This window comes from Pseudorasbora parva, chromosome 3 (assembly GCF_024679245.1).
Source record: "Pseudorasbora parva isolate DD20220531a chromosome 3, ASM2467924v1, whole genome shotgun sequence".
Lineage (NCBI taxonomy): Eukaryota > Metazoa > Chordata > Actinopteri > Cypriniformes > Gobionidae > Pseudorasbora > Pseudorasbora parva.
In genome coordinates, this window is record NC_090174.1 from 51,283,979 (window position 1) to 51,302,429 (window position 18,451).

Consider the following 18,451-nt stretch of genomic DNA (forward strand, 5'->3'; position numbering starts at 1 on the left):
GCACTGTAGTATGCATAAAAGATAATTTAGTTAATATGCATGAGACAGTCACTTCTGTGAGGCTCGTCTTCCATCATTATTGTAGAGATATGGTGGGGAAGTTTTGGAAGCAGCGTGAGGAAAGTGAGGGCGTTATGCTGATACGAAGTAACGTAAGGGTGCTGAGCGAGCCGTAAGCGGGCGGCGTCTGTGGAAGCCTTTGCTACAAAGGCTCGGTAAAGTAAAATTAACTTGAGGAATCGCACGCCGAACCTGCAAGTGTTGACTATCTAATTTAGTGCAAAAAAACTGATCTGTAGGCCAATTAACAATATTTAAATGAAATATCAACAAGAATCAAGAGCCTTCTCAGTTTTGTTTGTGGTCACAGACATGCACTAAACCGCATGTGTTCGGGCTCTTAGTGAAACAGTCTGCATATTTGGACAAATATAGATTTAGCGGGCGTGACAGCCCGGATCGTCACGGCAACCCAGCGCGCGTCACTCTGTGCTTCAGATGTGCGGTCGAGACTATGAAACCTCAAACCCCTTCGCTTTTACCCCGATCTACAATTAAATATATCTATCGCATCGCATGTTCGTGGGTGGTTCATGTTCTCTTATCACGTCGGCGCGTTGTTCATCTTGCCAAACAGCGTGCATATTTGGACAAATAGTTTTATCACGTTTGCAAAATATTTCATCATGCAGAATAACATTTATTTTCATTTCTCACTGAATTATGCTGGTTTGAAGAGCTGAATGATTTGCGATCTCGGCTGCACGCCACTTAATGTCTCAGAGCTCTCATTCGCTGTTGGTCTCGCTAATCTTAATGCACCTAATGACACTCACCTATTTATGCAAACCATTCCCTCTTTCCACACAATACCCATCCCACCTTTTTACAGTTGACCCCTCCCCTTTTAACAAGCCTTTTCAAATCGAAGGTGTGAAAGAACACCGCTGCAACAGGGGGGTTTCATGACCCTTTAAACCTTTGTTTTGAACAGGTGACCTCTAACAGCGAAAAACTACATATTGTGCCTTTAATTCAAACAACAAAGCCCCTCTGTAACTTTCAGTTTAATGGTGCTATATGTGTCTTTAACTAGGCTACAGGTCTTGCCTAAGCATAAACATTGTCCAGTTAGTTTTTATACAATAAAAACAGAATAGTAATTAAATCGAGGGAAATAATAAAAGAATATACACAATAATAAAAAGTAAATAGTAAAATAATACATATAGGCTATCTATCTATCTATCTATCTATCTATCTATCTATCTATCTATCTATCTATCTATCTATACACACACACACACACACACACACACAGAGAGAGAGAGAGAGAGAGAGAGAGAGAGAGAGAGAGAGAGAGAGAGAGAGAGGGAGAGAGAGAGAGAGTGAGAGAAATATCTATCAAACATTCTTCTTAATATAATTTTGATTATACCTACACAGTGAACAATCATTTCCTTACAGAACAAGCTTCCACGCACAAATTAAAAATACATTTGGCTGATACATGGCTCTCAAAGATTAAGGTAAGATTAAGGCCAATAAGTATACACTTAAACTTGTTGTCCATTTGTTCGAAGATGCAAGCACCCTAGTTTTTATATTTGCTGTGTAATGTCCAGTGTAAGATGATGCACGAGGTCAAATCTCTGCAAAGTAGGTGGAGATCGATCTACATTTTTGTAGTCCAACAAAGATCAGCCGGAACTACAACTCGTCGCGTTACGGGTTTATGACGCTAGAGACTGCGCAACTGAACTTGAGAGAAACATGGCGGCCTCCGTCAGGACACTTGCCCTTAGATATTTCTCCAATTCTACCCGAAATATTCATAATGTTTCAGGGTGTCAAGTCAAACATTTATGCTGTCGTGCTGGGATCACAGGGTGTCGCGAATATAGTGATAGTACAGAGGGCAGAAGTACGCACTTTGGTTTTCAAACAGTCCCAGAGGAGGAGAAAGCAGAGAAAGGTGAGTTACATACATCAGTTTATTAGGAATGTTTGGCTATTTAAAATTCACTACGTAAGAATATATTTAAGTAAAATGTCACGTACAAGTGTATGGAAACGATAAAGCTGTTGATCATTAAGAAACGAAAACTATTTTATATAGGTGTAAACCTCATTACCTCACCGCATAAGGCGTAGACAAATCTGTAAAAACATAAAAATATAAAAAATTGTTTTTGTTACCCTGGCAACACGTCTGTATCTGCAGTTTGTTAATATGAATAGTTGCCCATGCCTAATTAACAGTGTTTAAATTAAGTATGTGATGTTAGCAGAGGCGGAGAGTAGAGGAGTAACGTTATTTTTAATTCACTGCATTCCAAAGCATAATATGTCCTACTTTTTACTGCATTATTATTAAATTATATTCAATATGAAATGTATTACTGTAAAAAGTACAATATTATGTTTTGGAATGTTGTGACGTAAAAGTTTTCCAAAGAAGAACACTGGTAAAGTACATATACTTGAAAAACAAAATTACTTGGAAAGTAAAAGTACTTTAATACTGTCCGACTCTGGATGTTAGGAAGTGTGTGCTATTTCCACCAGTGGTTACATTTCCATTTCTCTTTTTGTTTTTTAACTATCAGTGTATAAGGTGTTTGAAAGTGTGGCTGAGAAGTATGACGTGATGAATGATGCCATGAGTTTGGGAATACACAGATTGTGGAAAGACACACTGCTGCACATTATGAACCCTCAGCCGGGGCTACGACTACTGGATACGGCTGGTGGCACAGGTAAAGCAAAACCTTGTTCTTTATTTCATTTTGTTGCATTCATTTTACATTGACATATATTGCGCTTTATAAAATACTGGTTGTTTTAAAGCAGCTTCACAGTAGGAAACAAAAAAAGAACAGTATTAAGGCTACTAGGTTTTTTAGTTATGAAAGTTATACTATTTCAGTTGAAAAGCAGCTCTAAAAAGACATTAGTGTCATTATGCAGCTCAATTTAGTTCGATAGCAGTATGAACGTTGCAAGTGAACTATAAAACCACTCTACAGAAGATAATAGTGTCTTTATTTACGTCAAGTCAGTTGAATGTTTGATTTGGTTTAGTGTAAAGTTCATAAAATTATGAAACTCAAGTCATATAGAATTAAATAGAATTAAAATAGAATTATTCAGCACACGTGTTGTGTTGATTCAGTTCAGTTCAGTAACAGTGTTCAAGTTTTGTATTCATCCAATAGCATCAATGCAATACAATTGAAGATATTACTGAATATCAAGTGACTTTTGAATATTAATGGTCTTTTAATGTGCTTCTTGAAAATCTGTATTTTGTAAGTTACTCTAAAAAAGTAATTCATTACTAGCTAATATGAATAACTAATATGATACGTCTTCAACAGTGTGATTAGATTACTGTACTAATTAGTTACTCTCTTAAAAGTATTGCATTACTTATTACTAATTACTTTCTAAATCCTACATCAACTCTCCTGCAACATTGAGCTCCAACCCCAATTAAACAACTGAACCTGCTAATCAAGTTCTTACTAAGGATGCTAAAAACGTCCAGGCAGGTTTGTTGAGGCAAAATGTAGCTAAACTCTGCAGGACAGTGGCCCTCCAGGACCGAGTTTGGACACCCCTGCTCTAATGTTATGGCATTTATAGTAGCTGCAATTAAAATATAGAAAATCTAGAGTAATTTGTTTGGTTTGTTAAATTACAGTAATTCATTATTTGGGGAGGGTTTCACAAGGGAGTGCTATTTTTAAATTTCCAATGGTAATATGTACAATAAAAATACCAGGAAAAATAACCTTACAATGTTCAGAAATTAATTCTAATAGTAGGGTGAATTCAGGGTGATTGGGACACTTTTTTCCAAGTCATCTCAATAGCAAAAAATGTCCCAATCAACCTGAATTCACCCTACATGAGTGTAATTTAACTACACAGAAGTCATGTTTAATGTGATAGTTTTGTCCTTACATCTACTATAGCCTGTACAACATTGTTAGTCCAGAGATTCTTAGATTTGCATGCAATGCTTGTGTGCTTTAATAGTGGTAGAATGTTTAAAGGGATACTTCACCGCTTTTTCATATTAAACTATGTCATTCCCTTAACTAAAACGAGTTAATACATACCTCTCTTGTCTGAGTGCGTGCACCTAATCTGTCTGACGCACGGTGACGATCTGATAGCATTTAGTTTAGCCCACTAAGCCCAGTTCATTCACTATGGTACCAAACCGAGATCAAGTTAGAAGCGACCAAACACCTCCACGTTTTCCCTATTTAAATTCAGTTACACCAATAGTTGAACGGTCAAGTATGATGACATAAAATAAAACGTTGCACTTTTCTAAGCGGATACGCACGCACACGTTTTTGCTTTTTAAAGCTACACTGTGTGATATTTTCCACCATCTAGTGGTGAAAAGGTATATGACCATCCAGGAATAATAGGTTCTGTTCCTCTCAATTTCGATTTCGTTTCAACTCCTACGGTGGCCGATTTAGTCAAAGATTATGGCTTCCAGTTCGATCTCTTCGATGAGTGTTGCTTTAAGTGATGAGGTTACTTTTGAAAAATATTATAATTTGCAGTTATTTAATTTGCCAAAGATCTATGATCAAATTAATCTATGTAAAATGAATAGTAGTTTTACGTTTTCGTTTTTTTTTTACCATTTCATTGCTAACATCAGCTATCAAGTTCCCAGACGAATGCAAGCTAATCTTAGTAAAGTAACTTTCATCAGTGCTATCGTTATTCTGTATATTGTACGACATCACTAGCGTAAGGCAATGTTTACGTTGCAGGCTATATCATAGGTGTAGGCTATAGTCATAATAAGGTGTCATAGTGTGAAATATATTTACATCGTACAATAATACGTCTTAAATGAATAAGATTACAGGACAGATGTAAAAGTAAAGGTGAAAGTCTCGCTTAGAAACAGCTAACTTACACTAGCATTATCACTACATTAATTGTGTATACAGTAAAATAAATGAAAAATAACTAAAATTGAAAGTGCCTACATATATAGCCTACCAATTATAATGCAATTAAAATATTAATCTCATGTTATCCGTCATAGAACACGGATTTATATTATAAGGTAAACAATACTTTTTCATCATTGACGCGAGGAAAACTATCCTAGACGTCGTTCTAGTGTTATGCTCAGCACACCATGTCGAGAAGAAAGCAGGCAACGTCGGCGTCCTTTTTAAAAGCGTTGCTCCTCATGAGCTCTTTCCATCTTGGAAAAGCCACTCCAATATTTACTTTTGTCTTGTTGATTTGCCTGTTGCGTTGCCGTCTTAAGTCTTTTTTTCCGCTTCCTCTGGCAAATATCCTCGAGAATAAGAGTGATCCTCCATCATCATATAGCAGTCTCAAGCAATCCTCCTCTTCACATTCGACACAGTGCCATCGAGTGTTAAAACATGAAAAGCGAAGCTTGAATTTAAGGGTATGTCCCTCTTTGGCTAATGTACTTTCAAGATGGAGGAGTAACATGGTGACTTCCATCCGAACCCTCACCCGTATGTATTTTCAATGGCATATTATAAACTTACGAGAATACTTTATTACTTGAAAGAAGTAAATATACATTAATGAGCACATATATTTTTGAAAGAACTAAGTGATTTTAGCTTAGAATAAACTAAAAAAGTTACACAGACAGTGTAGCTTTAATGTTTTTAGAAGAGGTCTCTTATGCTCACCAAGGCTGCATTTATTTTATATATTTTTTTAAAACATTAAGTGTAACACTTTTTTTAGGATACTTTGATGAATAGAAAGTTCAAAGGAACAGCATTTATCTGAAATAGAACGCTTTTTTACCATTATATGCAAAAAAAAAGAAAAGAATTTTTGGGTCAGTAAGAAGTTTTATTGTTTTAAGTTGTATTTACAGTAAGTTTATATTTGCTGTTCTTTTGAACTTTCTATTCATCAAAGAATCCAAAAAATATTTGTACAAAACAATTTACAATGTTTTCAACATTGATATGTTTCTTGAACATCAACTCAGCATATTAAAATTATTTCTGAAGCATCATGTGACACTGAAGACTGGAGTAATGATGCTGAAAATTCAGCTTTGGATCACAGAAATAAATTACATTTTAAAATATACTCAAATAGAAACTATTATAATTTATTTTATTTTAATAATATTTCACAATATTACAGTTTTTTAATCAAATAAATGCAGCCTTGGTGAGCATAAGAGACTTATTCTAAAAACATCTTACCGATCTAGACCGTGTGTGTGTTCTGTGGCATCTAAAAGATTGAAAACCCCTGTCCTAGATGTTCATACAAATTCAAAACTGTTCCATTCTGCTGTAGGTGACATCTCTTTCCGCTTCCTGGAGTACACACGCTCAATGTATGATCGTCAGCAGCGGCTTAGAGCAAAATCCCGTCAGACACCATCTTGGCAGGAGATCGCCGATTATTATGTGTCTGATGATGCAGGGCCTCCACAGTCACGGGCCGTGGTGTGTGACATCAATAAAGAAATGCTCAAAGTTGGAAAACACAGGGCGGAGAAAGCAGGAATCACTACAGGTATGGTCATCTTTCACCAAAGACATGTAAATCATGCAAGTTTTAGAGTGAAATATAAAAGTTGATTTCATTTGTCACGTCCGCAGGACTGTCGTGGGTCGCAGGCGATGCGGAAGAGCTTCCATTCGACGACGATCAGTTTGACATATACACTATCGCCTTCGGCATCAGAAATGTCACCCACATAGAGCAAGTAAAGACTCTGCACTTTACATCAGTTTGCTGAACAGCTTAAAACTTGACACTGAAATAAATAACACTACTGAAAGCAATTTCACTTCGAAATGTAGCCTATATTGCTCTACTACTTACAATCTTAACGTAATCTAATCTAAAATCTTATCATTTATTCATGTCCATATTTGAAGAATTATATATTTGAATACTCAGATCATTCTGTCACTGTAGGCTAGTTATTATAATGATGGCTCTGTCTGCAGGCTCTTCAAGAGGCTTTGCGTGTCCTTAAGCCAGGAGGACGGTTCATGTGTCTAGAATTCAGCAAAGTGACCAACCCTCTTCTAGCAAGGTCATTGAATCAGTGTTATTTCAGTATCAGTATAGTTTTTATTGATGTTTACTCACTTTTTTTTTGACGGAAAGAAAATGAGACAAGTTGCCTTGGAATCTAGCTGAAGTAAAAGGAGCTATTAAAGCTTTATATACACTGCAAAAAATGCTCTTACTTAGTAATTTTGTCTTGTTTCTAGCCTATATATCTCAAAATTCTCAAATCAAGATGCATTTACTATATAAATAAAATGACGAGATTTTTTCTTGTTTTGTTGAAAGTAAAATCAAAATGAAGCGAGTTTTTGCTTAAAACAGGCAAAATGATCTGCCAATGGGGTGAGGAAAATAATATTGTTTCTAATTGAAATCTTGCTTCTTGTTTCCGTCCCAAACAGAAATAAGATTATTTTTCTCACCCAATTGGGAGATAATTTAGCTTGTTTTAAGCAAAAAGCTCACTTCATTTTGATATTTTCCCCAAGAAAACAAGAAAAAAATATCTTATGTAATTTTACTTATCTAGTAAATGCATCTTGATTTAAGAATATTTAGATATTTGGACTGGAAACAAGAAAACTACTAAATAAGAAGAGCATTTTATGCAGTGTATAAAATAATTTTTTTATCAGTTCATATAATTTTTTATCCCATCACCATGTCCAGCTAGGGGCTCGGTATATATTTTTTGTAATGCTCATTATTGTTTTGAGTTTTAACTATAATAACCCTGCATTGAAAATGTTTACAGAATTTAACACTGTTTTTAACAGTATTTAACACTACTTTGATTTTTTAAGGCCCTTTGAAAACACTTTAGAACAATATGAATTGTAATTTGTGCTATACCAAAAATTGATATTAAAATAATTTCATAATAGTTTAATTTGTTGAACTAAAAATGAACATTACTTTTAAATCATTTATTAATGTTAATTTTAACATTTACTAACACATCATTTAGATCGTTATATTTGTTTACAATAGTTAATTCAGTTTGAACTAACACGGACAGTTGTATTTTTAGTTTATTAATACTGTAACAAGTGTATAGCTCATCATTGTTAATATTAGTTACATTAAAACTAATGTTAGCAAATGAGACCTTATTGTAAATCAATCTGGTGTTATGCAATCAAATTTCTGTTTTAGAGAGGATATACAGTGTATAGTAAGTGCATTGTTTCATGATTTTTAAAAATATATATATTTCTTTTTTTTTTGCAGTCTGTATGATACATATAGTTTTCAGATGATCCCTGTGCTGGGCGAAGTGATCGCTGGAGACTGGAAATCATATCAGTATTTGGTTGAGAGCATCCGAAAGTTCCCAGACCAGGTAACAAAAGACAAAATCCACACAGTCCTTAGTGATACAGCTGTTTTATAGGCATGAGACACATGGCACAAATAGTGTTCAGACATTTTGTGCAAGTGCAATAATTTCCTGGAAGCTTTGATGCAAAGTCTACATGTCAATCTTCATTTTACCTAAAATAAAACACTGTTGGGTCCTGAAATTTAAGAACATACAAGGGAGGGAGTTTTATCAACTAAGGGTTAAAGTTTTTCTTTGTTAAATGAAAGCCACTGAAACTTTGTGGATGTGCCCGACACCAAATACTATGTCTGGAAAGGAAATGAGCCCCTAAAGGGATGTAATGATGGAGAAAAAATTAGATGGGAGGAAAAAATACATTTCAATGCTTTTGCATTCTTTCACAATTTGGGTAATTACAGTATATTGTATGTAGTTTGCAACTAGGATTGACAAATATCTTGTGCAATTTGTGGTCAGTGCTGCCGCTCCCTATAAGCACAGTACTCATCGCGAATGTTAAAGTAAATAGAAAGAAAGTGATTTAAATACCCGGGATATTGATAGAGGCATCAATATCGAAATCACTTTTTCAGATTTGCGATGATGAGTACTGTGTTTATAGGGAGCGGCAGCTCTGACCACACATTGCACAAGATATTTGTCAATGACACTCAGGGTCTTTTGTGCACCAAATTCTAAGACGTCGTCCATGTCTCTTTAATATCACATGATAAGTGAAATCTGATGTACTGTAATGTAACTACCACAGCAGGTCTAACCATATCCCTTTAGGGGCTCTGTAGAATGTGTTACCCATTTTCCGTGCCTATCCGAATTCAGATTTAGGCTTCAGGGCACATCCCTAATAATGTTTTATTTTTGCTACTTTTCACATGCCTGTTTTTGGTATGGATTTAAAAAAAATTCTAATTATCCTGAAAACATGAGTATTACAATATTGTAAATAGCATTTGAACTACGATCATCTAAACAAAGAGTGAAAAAGCATTTCAGTATTTTAACGAATTATAGAATGTATTGTGAGAAACCTTTATCATACTATATCTTCCACAGGAAACATTCAAGGAAATGATTGAGGAGGCTGGCTTCTTCTGCGTCCAGTATTTTAACCTGACTGGAGGAATTGTTGCCATTCATTCAGGATTTAAGCTCTGAGTGACTGTCTACCACATACAAAGAGTATCGCTTTAACTCCAAATGAACTCTGACAAGAAAGAGCGCTGTTCTCCAAACAAAAAGAGGACAGTAAAATCAGAACACTTGTGCAACAGGCACTGGCTCTTAGGAAACTCAGCATGAAAAGTCCTTTGTTCGTTCTGTTGGTATATTGAAACACATTTCAGCCTTTGAAGTGAAAATGGAAGAAATTAAAATGTTGTGGGTTTGAGTGATATGTTTGCCTGAGATATTGAAAATGTTAAAGGCTGATGAAATGCGAGCACTGTTTTTATTTGTACAAGCTGCGCGATGCGTTGGTCATTGTGAAGTACACGCTGACCTAATAAAACAATAAAATTTGTTTTTTTATTCCATTACAAAATAGTAATGAACAGTCATTCATATAATGCTGTGCGAGTTCTAGCTCTGGTCTCAATCGGATCCACACTCTTGTATTAGCGAAACTGGTCCATAACATGAAAAACATCTCTGTGATGTGTTGTGCTTGGTGAAAATGAAAGAGTCAGTTGTTTTTACTTTAATAAACCATATATATATTTTTTAAAGATCTTTGTACACTTTGTTACAAAATTGTACTAAAATTTTAAAATCAGTTTTTGGTCAGAGAATATTTAATCGTCTCGTGTGCAATTACCATGTATTTACAAAGTCTCTTATTAGTGATCTCAAAAAAAACAAAAAAAAACCTCAGACACTCTGAACATAAGACATGGCTTAAAGATAAATATATTAGTCAATAAATATTCAGAGAACATATTTCCATTTATGAAATGTGCTGCTATACAGATACAGAAATATACACAGATCAAACTCTAACCTTTAGCATTTGTAAAATGATAATGGAGAAAATAATTATATCTTTAAAAAAATTAAAAAATATTAATTTTTGTACACATTTTCTTTTATACAATCTTAAGTGCTACGAACAATACGAAATATTAAATAGTGACTTGAGTACCCAGAAAAAATGCTATATTTGCAGTACATATTTCTATGCAAGGCAAGAGTAGATTCTCATGTTACGGCACTGTTTTAGTCTATGTATAAATAAAGTTATTTTAAAATGACCGCCTGTGTAAGCTGTATGGGTACATTTCATAGAAACAGTATAAAATACTCTGTAAAAACAGAAAGGCATGATGATTGATATGATGGTGTATGTGTAAAGCATGAGTGCAATGTGTAGTTATTAAAGGTAATTATGCGTTTTTTGATACATATAAATATATATACCACTGCATTCCAATCTCTTTAAACCATTATACTTTGGTGTCTTTCTGACAAACTGCTAGCTTTAAGAAAGAAAGAAAAGAGCAACTTAGGGGTCAAAAACTAGACATCCTACACCTCTAACCCTAGAGTAGTCAGGTTCTAATTCAACCAGTGGTGTTTCGACTGTACCCTGGAGACAAACTAAACTTTGCTGTGATGTACATATAGCTAAGTAGTCTCCAGTGACAAGTATTTTGTGTGTTTTTTTAATGGAAGCATTTTTTAATGGTCTATTTCTGTACTAAAAAGATAAAGGCCCTGAGAGAAGAAGAGAAAGAGGGAGATGTACATATTCAAGTCCGATTTACACCTAGCTAAGTTGTCGGTGAGTAATGACCTCAGCGCCTGATGTGCACTCCCTCCACACAAACGTTTTGGTTTTTATTTCTCTAAATGAAATCATTTAGTTTACTGAGATGTACGTACATGCTGTTTGACTTCTTACTGCTCGCATGCAATTCTGTAAAAAGAGCATTCAAATAATCTTAGCGCTAATAAAGTGGAACTTAGGCATAATCTAAATGGTCATAAAAACAAAGTTAGTCATATACATTTAGACATTATCCCTGGTCCTAGTCCAATCAAGAAAGCATTCATATAATGATGCTCCGTATGACTCGCATTTCTGAGTTGGTGGTGCACAAGGAAGTATGTGAAATTCAAATATAGCTTTGTACATTTGCCTTCTGTAACCGTTGTGTTGATGTGACAGATTCTGAAGGCCACAGGAATGAACAAAATCAACACTTAGAGAAGCAAAAAAAAAAAAAAAGAACAATTGTAAAATCTTATTTTGAAACGCAAACCATTTCTGATAAAGTACACTCCAGAGTTTTGACAACACAACTATTTAGATGTTTAAAATGATTGATTTTCAAGAGCCTGTGCTGTTTTAGGGTCTCCTATCAGAGCCCTGATCGATCATAAGATGCTTTGCCGCCCCCTTGTGTTTCAGACACGCCAGTACACTGCGAGGGAAACAGTGCTCTCGCCTCCTCATCTTGAGGCTGCTGATAAACTTGACCTCTACATTGTCCTGAGGTGAAAAACAAGTCACAATTCTCCTCAGAAGTCCTCTCTTCCCTTGGAGGGAGCAAACACGTTTGTGGTTCTGGACCCAAGCCTAATTCACAGTCTGTATCCTCAGGAATTATGGGTATTCGCTGTGCTAGCTCACAGCAACCCTGTCCCATGCAGCTGTCAGTGTCCGTCTGGGCGTAATGTACATTAACTGAACAATCTTCAGAGTAATTACTAGCACTTCCTCTGTGTACAGTCATCTCTGTGTAAAAGCAGCATGGCAGTCCGTCATAACTAACATGATCTGGAGACGGTAGCTGCTCAGTGCTGACGCTATAAAAGTTCTGTGGGGAAGCGACCGCTTGAGACTCTGCGGCCCACCTGCAGCGTCCTCGGTCTTCACCTTCCTTACCTTTACGTTCTAAGTTTAATTTAGGTACCTCAAAACAGCAGTTGCAAGCTACCCCTTGCTCTCCACAAGGCTTCACAGAGCTGTGGCTCCTTTCTGCCACAGAGCCCTCTAGGGGCCCGGCTGAGGTAGTGCTAGTAAGTTCCCTGGTTTCCACTGAAGAGTGGCTACTACAGTTGGGCTCCAGGCTGCAGTTAGACAACTGGTCCCCAGAACTGTAACATGCTCCAACTTGAGCTTGTAGGCAGTCCATCATCCCTGATACTGGGGCCGAAGTGTCATCAGCTGGAGGGGCGGCAGAAAACACCGTCCCAGCCTCTCCAGCCGATCCCCGACACGGACTCTTACTGCGGTACACGTAGGGATCATAATCACTGCTTAGCGAACTCCGGAACGTCGAGCAGCTTCCGTACACGCCCTGGTTGCTGACTTCCGTACAATCCAACATGGAATCGCTCGAGGAACAGTGGCACTGACCCGAACTGCTGCTGCTGTCACTTCCGGGACAGTCCGCAAGGTAACCGCTACACACGGAACGGTGCCCGTGGTAACAACTAAGTCCTGAGGTGCTTCCGGAGTCACCCAGACGGGAAGAGGAAGCTGGTGCCATGTGCACCACAGTAGGATACAAAAGTCCTGGCTGGAAGGGTCGACTGTGACCTTTGTGGAGTCCATTACCAGGCTGGTTTTCGGGTTGTGGAAAGGTCAAGCCCTGAAAATAGTAGTGTTGGTACATGGTCTCGTACTGGGAAAAGCAGGCAGCACGAGAAAAGTTGCGTCCATGGAATTTGGGCCGTTTGAATGTATGGGTTTGTGGGTAAGCAGGTCCACGGTGCTCCAGGCCGCAATGGTGCGGGTTTAGCGTGTGGTCCAAATGGAGGGCAGGGTAACCCCGTATGAAGGAAGATTGCGAAGGATAGAGGCCCTGCTCAGGGTGCTGGTCCACTGTTAAAACAGTGATGGGGTTGCCATGGGGGTCCATGCTGGTCCGTGTAGGGTAGGCCGTCACCTGCCCAGCTCTGTGCACCCTTCCTGGATAATGAACGGGGAGGACGACCCTCTGCTGGCGGCTGTGGACTGGGTTTCCTGGATCAAGGCAAACGGCGCCTGGGTTTCCCTTTTTTTGCTCTGGTTGAAAATAAGAATGCACAGTTAAAAAAAAATGTACTGAATCGAGACCTGTTATTTAGACATATTTGACAATTTGAGTGCTCACCGATTATGTTGTGCCTGCAGTGTGGACAGGTGTGGTGTTGAAGTAGCCAAGGGTCCACACATTTCTTGTGAAATCGGTGTGCACAAGGGATCACCCTCAACTCCTACAAATGTGGAGGAGAAGATATGTCAGGTCAACAGGTCTGTCTTCCAGTTATTGTAGTAACATTTCTCTTATGAAAAAGTTTATTTAAGTGTGCTATTGGTTTACTTCTTTTAAAGAAAAGTCTATTTTTATGTACTTCTCAGAAAGTGCACAAGTATACTTGACTTATACTGACAGAAAGATCTAAAAAGTATATATCTGGCCTATACTTGTACTCAATCTTTTGATCGAGATACTTACAAGTATAATTAAGCATTCTAAGCATACTTGGTTGTGTTTACTCTTTTTATTGAGCAGCCTATTAAATACTTATTACACATAGTTTAACATTCTGTCTTATCGTTTGAAAATATTGATTTATAAAGAAAATATGTTCGATTTTTCGTGTAGCTCACATGTAGTGTACATAGGTATTTACTTTAAATCTACTTTACTCTTTCCCTGCCATTGACAGAATTTTCAAGCTATCCGTGTTTTCACTGTCATACGATAGGAGGCGCTGTTACGCATCTTCTGAAAGAGTGCAGAATCTCCGGATAAAAACACAGATGAAGAAGAAACAGAAACCAGTGATAGAATATTGCTTACACAAATGTAAACTAACGTAATCATCAAATATTAAACAGCATACAAGTACAAAACTGCCTAACGTTACCGAATAAAATAACGCCCCATGAAGAGGAAATGACTGAAGTTTTGAGGGTGTTGATGGATTTGATCTACTCCATCATTTTTTACAGTGTAAATAAAAAAAAAGGTATGCATGAAGCTACAATAAAATGTTTGGAAAGAGTTAAAGTACTGTTGGAAAGGGTTAAAGGTATTTTATACAAGTATAAATAATTAATACCTAAATAGGAACATAGTAGTATACTTAGTGCAAATCTAATATATAAATAGTAAACTATAAGTATAACGTTACGTTCACTTACAAGTGATAAAAATTTCAAAGTATATTTGTAGTATAAAACTACTAAACTAGTAGTTTAATGAGAGTATACTTCAAAGTGTACTTTCAAGTAGTAGACAAGTAAACTATCAGTATACCTTGTAGTATAGCTGCAGTACTGTACAAACAAAACACATAGTTGTAAACTAGTTGTGTACTTAAAGTTTACTATTGTAACACTTAAATGAATACTTCACCACTTTTTCATATTAAACTATGTTATTACCTTAACTAAAACGAGTTAATACATACCTCTCTCGTCTGAGTGCGTGCACTTAATCGCTCTGACGCGCGGTGATGATCTGATAGCATTTAGTGTAGCCCACTAAGCCCAGTTTATTCACTATGGTACCAAACCGAGATCAAGTTAGAAGCGACCAAACACCTCCACATTTCTCCGATTTAAATACAGTTACACCAATAGTTGAAGGGTCAAGTATGATGACATAAAATAAAACGTGGTGCTTTTCTAAACGAAATAAAAAGGAGAACTATAATGTATGGCGGAATAGGACTTCTTAGAGTACTTCGACTCGGCACAGGGGGGAGGGGGAGATGTTCTCTTTTTTAATCCGTGGAGGTGTTTGGTCGCTTCTAACTTGATCTCTGTTTGGTACCATAGTGAATGAACTGGGCTTAGTGGGCTAAACTAAATGCTATCAGATCATCACCGCGCGTCAGAGAGATTAAGTGCACGCACTCAGACAAGTGTTAGGGGAATAATATGAAAAAGCGGTGAAGTATCCCTTCAAAGCAAACTTTTAGACACCAAAAAGTGGACTAATTTAGTCCACTAGTTTACTTACAAGCATACTTATATTACATTTATATTAGTATACTTAATACATAAGTAATGATCAAGTACAGCTTTAAGTATACTTTAAGTAAAATTAACAGGAAGTATACTTATTACATTTCATGAAGCTTCCAACTCTTACAAAGGACACCCATGGGTACCGATTTTATGCTTCTACCAAGTCACAGAGCTGTTTTCGTGCATTAGATCAGTGATGTCCTATCCTACTTCTGAAGAATTTAGCTCTTAGTTGCACCAACACACCAGCAATGTAGTTTCTAGTACTCTGGAAGACCTAGATTAGCTGGTCCAGGTGTGTTTATTTAGGGTTGGAAGTAAAGTTTACAGGAAGGTGGCCCTCCAAAAGCAGGATCTGACCCTGCTTTAGACGCTAGAATACCACATTATGCATGCGAACTGTAGATGGCGCCACCGTTGCACACCATGTCAGTGCTCAAGATGCTAAAAGACTAATTGCTCACATGACTTGACAACTGCAATCAGCTACTGAATTATGATTCTCAGCCTAAATCCTGCTCGGGTGAAGTGTCCTAAAATCAAAAACTTTATCATTCTCAATCCCTTTCGAAGAGATGAACTCCTGTGCTTTTCAGACAGAAAGCCTAACTTCACAGATCTCACCCACAGAAGTCATTCTCTGTCCCCAAGCATGACTCATCCCCCCTCCCTCAGCCTTTCCGCCCTGCTTTTGTTGCTTTTCTTAATCATCACAGACAAACCCTTTGATGCCATTGAGCCTTTTATATCGCTACTTCCTCTGTGCATCTCAGACGCCTTGAATTCTTTGTTGTGTGCTTTTTTTTAGCCTGACACATAACCGCAACAGCGGATTAAAAAAATGTCACCATAGTCAGCCTTCATATACTTTGAGACTAAAGAAGTACAGGGAGGCCAAAACACGGATGTTTAAGACAACATTATCAAGAACGTCAGAAAGGTCCACTGCCGAATAAACCAAATAAACCAAAAAAATACAAACTAGAGAGCATGACTAATTTTCCAGGGTCATGCAACAGTGGTTTGGCATATTCCTTTAATTTGTTAGCCTGTAATTTGGTTTTGGAAAAGATATTACAGAACTGACAAAGTGAGGAAATTTGGCCAGTGTGCAACACCTTTTTAAAAGGTTTTTTTGGGGGTTTTGAACATTTCTGAAGATAATTACCTCGCCATCGATGTATTTCTCAAGGCATATGGCACAGTCTGATGTGGAACTGCTGCTCACTGAGTCCGATGCTCCACAGCTGGCCTCACGCTGACCCTTGATCTTAGCCTTGAACTTGCGTGTTTCCATCTTTTCCAGGGCTTGAATAGCCATCCGGTTCATGGAACTCTGACAGGTGGAGAAACAATTATGTAAAGAAGGCATGTCAGGAATGGCATGAAACAAACTTCTTTAAATGATACATTGACATGAAACAAGACACCTTTTTGTGAACAAATCTATATCGAACTGCATTGTGGAGCCTCACCTGACTGCGTCTTTGCTTGAGCTTTATCTTGATAAGGAGGATGAGACAAACCAGAGACACCACAACGAAGAACGCCAGGAAGATTCCCATATCAAAATACTCTGTGGGCTGTAGTACACGACAACAGGAAAATGTCAGGACATTTTAAAGATTAGCTGTATATGAAAAAGCTTACATACAAAAAAAAAAAAACTTTCTTTGTGGGATGCTCAGATGTGAAAATGCAACAGCCAAACACAACCTATTTATTTTAAGACAACTTTTTCGACACGACTCTGTGAAGTATTCTGATTGGTCAATCCAGCTGTATTTTATTCTCAATAAACTGATAACACAGGCTCATCCAGGTCAGCACTATACATTATTTTATACATGCTTTTTTAATATTAAAACTCAAACCAATATTTTGTGCACAGTTATTTCATTAAGCCATCTGGGTATCACAGTCTCACTCTTGTTTCATACAGACACAGATGGTGTTTTGTACACTGTAATGGATTATAAGATAACGAACAGGTAAGATTGATTTTCACTTCAAATCAATATATCTTATCCTCATAAAAAAAAAAAAAATTGTATGATGTATTTATATATTATATAAATGTCATGAAACAAGTGGTATAACTGTACTGAATCCCTTAAAAAGTATACGGTACAGTTTGAACTATGCCGCTTGCTAGCAACTTCTTTCTTTGCAGTAGCTTTGCGTTTAAAGAGCTAATAAAATATTTAATGTCTATTTATTTACTTATGTTGCAAGTAGAAGTGTAATGTAAGGACAATGTACATCAAGCCGGTTGTTATCACAAACCAAACTGCAGTGATCACCCTGTCTGGGTTTATTCTGCGACAAACAACCGGCTGGATGTACATTATCCCTGACTTAAAGCACTGTTTTTTAAAGTTCATACTATCACTAACATACTAATGTATGTTTCATTCTATTGCATGCAATACAAGTGTGAACTCTCACCCTTGGTGGCCGATGTTGGATTCTGGCTCGTGCTACTTTTTGCTTATTGACTATGTTCATCAGTTTCACCGCATCGGCTCCTTTGACGTAGACCACCGGCCTCTTTAAGGGGTCCTCTGAAACCTGGTTCAGCTAGAGAAAATAATGAGCGAAAAGACAGTAAGAACTGGAGAAGGGAGAGACTTCAAGCTCTCATGCCAGACCCTTTTACAATTAAATGATACAGTTATTCAGTAAAAACTCTCAAAAGCACCAGCACCAAAACCCATTACGCTGCCATGGCTTTACATCTGAAGATGCACTTAGAAAAATACATGTAATTATTTTAATGAATAACGTTTCCAATCATTATTCAATCTGCCCAATTTACGTGAACTCTCCCCGACAACATACACCCATGTGAAAAAGCAACCTATAGAGTCCAGACATGGAAACTGTGGTTGGCGTTTTTTTCTATAGAAGGGGAAAGTAGCAGTAAACCAATTGCATGTTGCGAATGTGGATGCTCAATTTAGCCTTGTAGCTCCCTCAGACTACAGCTCCAGTCTGTAATTTGAAAAACCTGAGGGAAATACCAGGGATATTCAAGCCTCTATTTCTCCCTCTGTCGTCAT

General features: G+C 37.2%; 2 protein-coding genes across 3 annotated transcripts in view; one reads left to right on the forward strand and one right to left on the reverse strand.

Moving 5' to 3' along the window:
* The first annotated feature begins 1,762 nt into the window (after positions 1-1,762).
* coq5 (coenzyme Q5, methyltransferase) lies at positions 1,763-9,944 on the forward strand. Its single transcript, XM_067439404.1, has 7 exons — positions 1,763-1,975; positions 2,610-2,759; positions 6,352-6,573; positions 6,660-6,766; positions 7,014-7,102; positions 8,311-8,422; positions 9,479-9,944. Exons 1-7 carry the CDS (start codon positions 1,774-1,776, stop codon positions 9,578-9,580), a joined length of 984 nt encoding a protein of 327 aa, XP_067295505.1. The 5' UTR covers positions 1,763-1,773; the 3' UTR covers positions 9,581-9,944.
* Positions 9,945-10,312: 368 nt separating this feature from the next.
* The window catches only part of znrf3 (zinc and ring finger 3), a 93,938-nt gene continuing 85,799 nt past the window's right edge, over positions 10,313-18,451 (reverse strand). For both annotated transcript variants that reach the window (XM_067439402.1, XM_067439403.1), the window contains exons 4-8: positions 17,838-17,969; positions 16,865-16,972; positions 16,558-16,725; positions 13,522-13,624; positions 10,313-13,433 (exon numbers count right to left, since the gene is read on the reverse strand). In XM_067439402.1, coding sequence (XP_067295503.1) covers positions 11,782-13,433; positions 13,522-13,624; positions 16,558-16,725; positions 16,865-16,972; positions 17,838-17,969 — 2,163 coding nt within the window. In that variant the 3' untranslated portion in view covers positions 10,313-11,781. The remainder of the gene's footprint in view (positions 13,434-13,521; positions 13,625-16,557; positions 16,726-16,864; positions 16,973-17,837; positions 17,970-18,451) is intronic.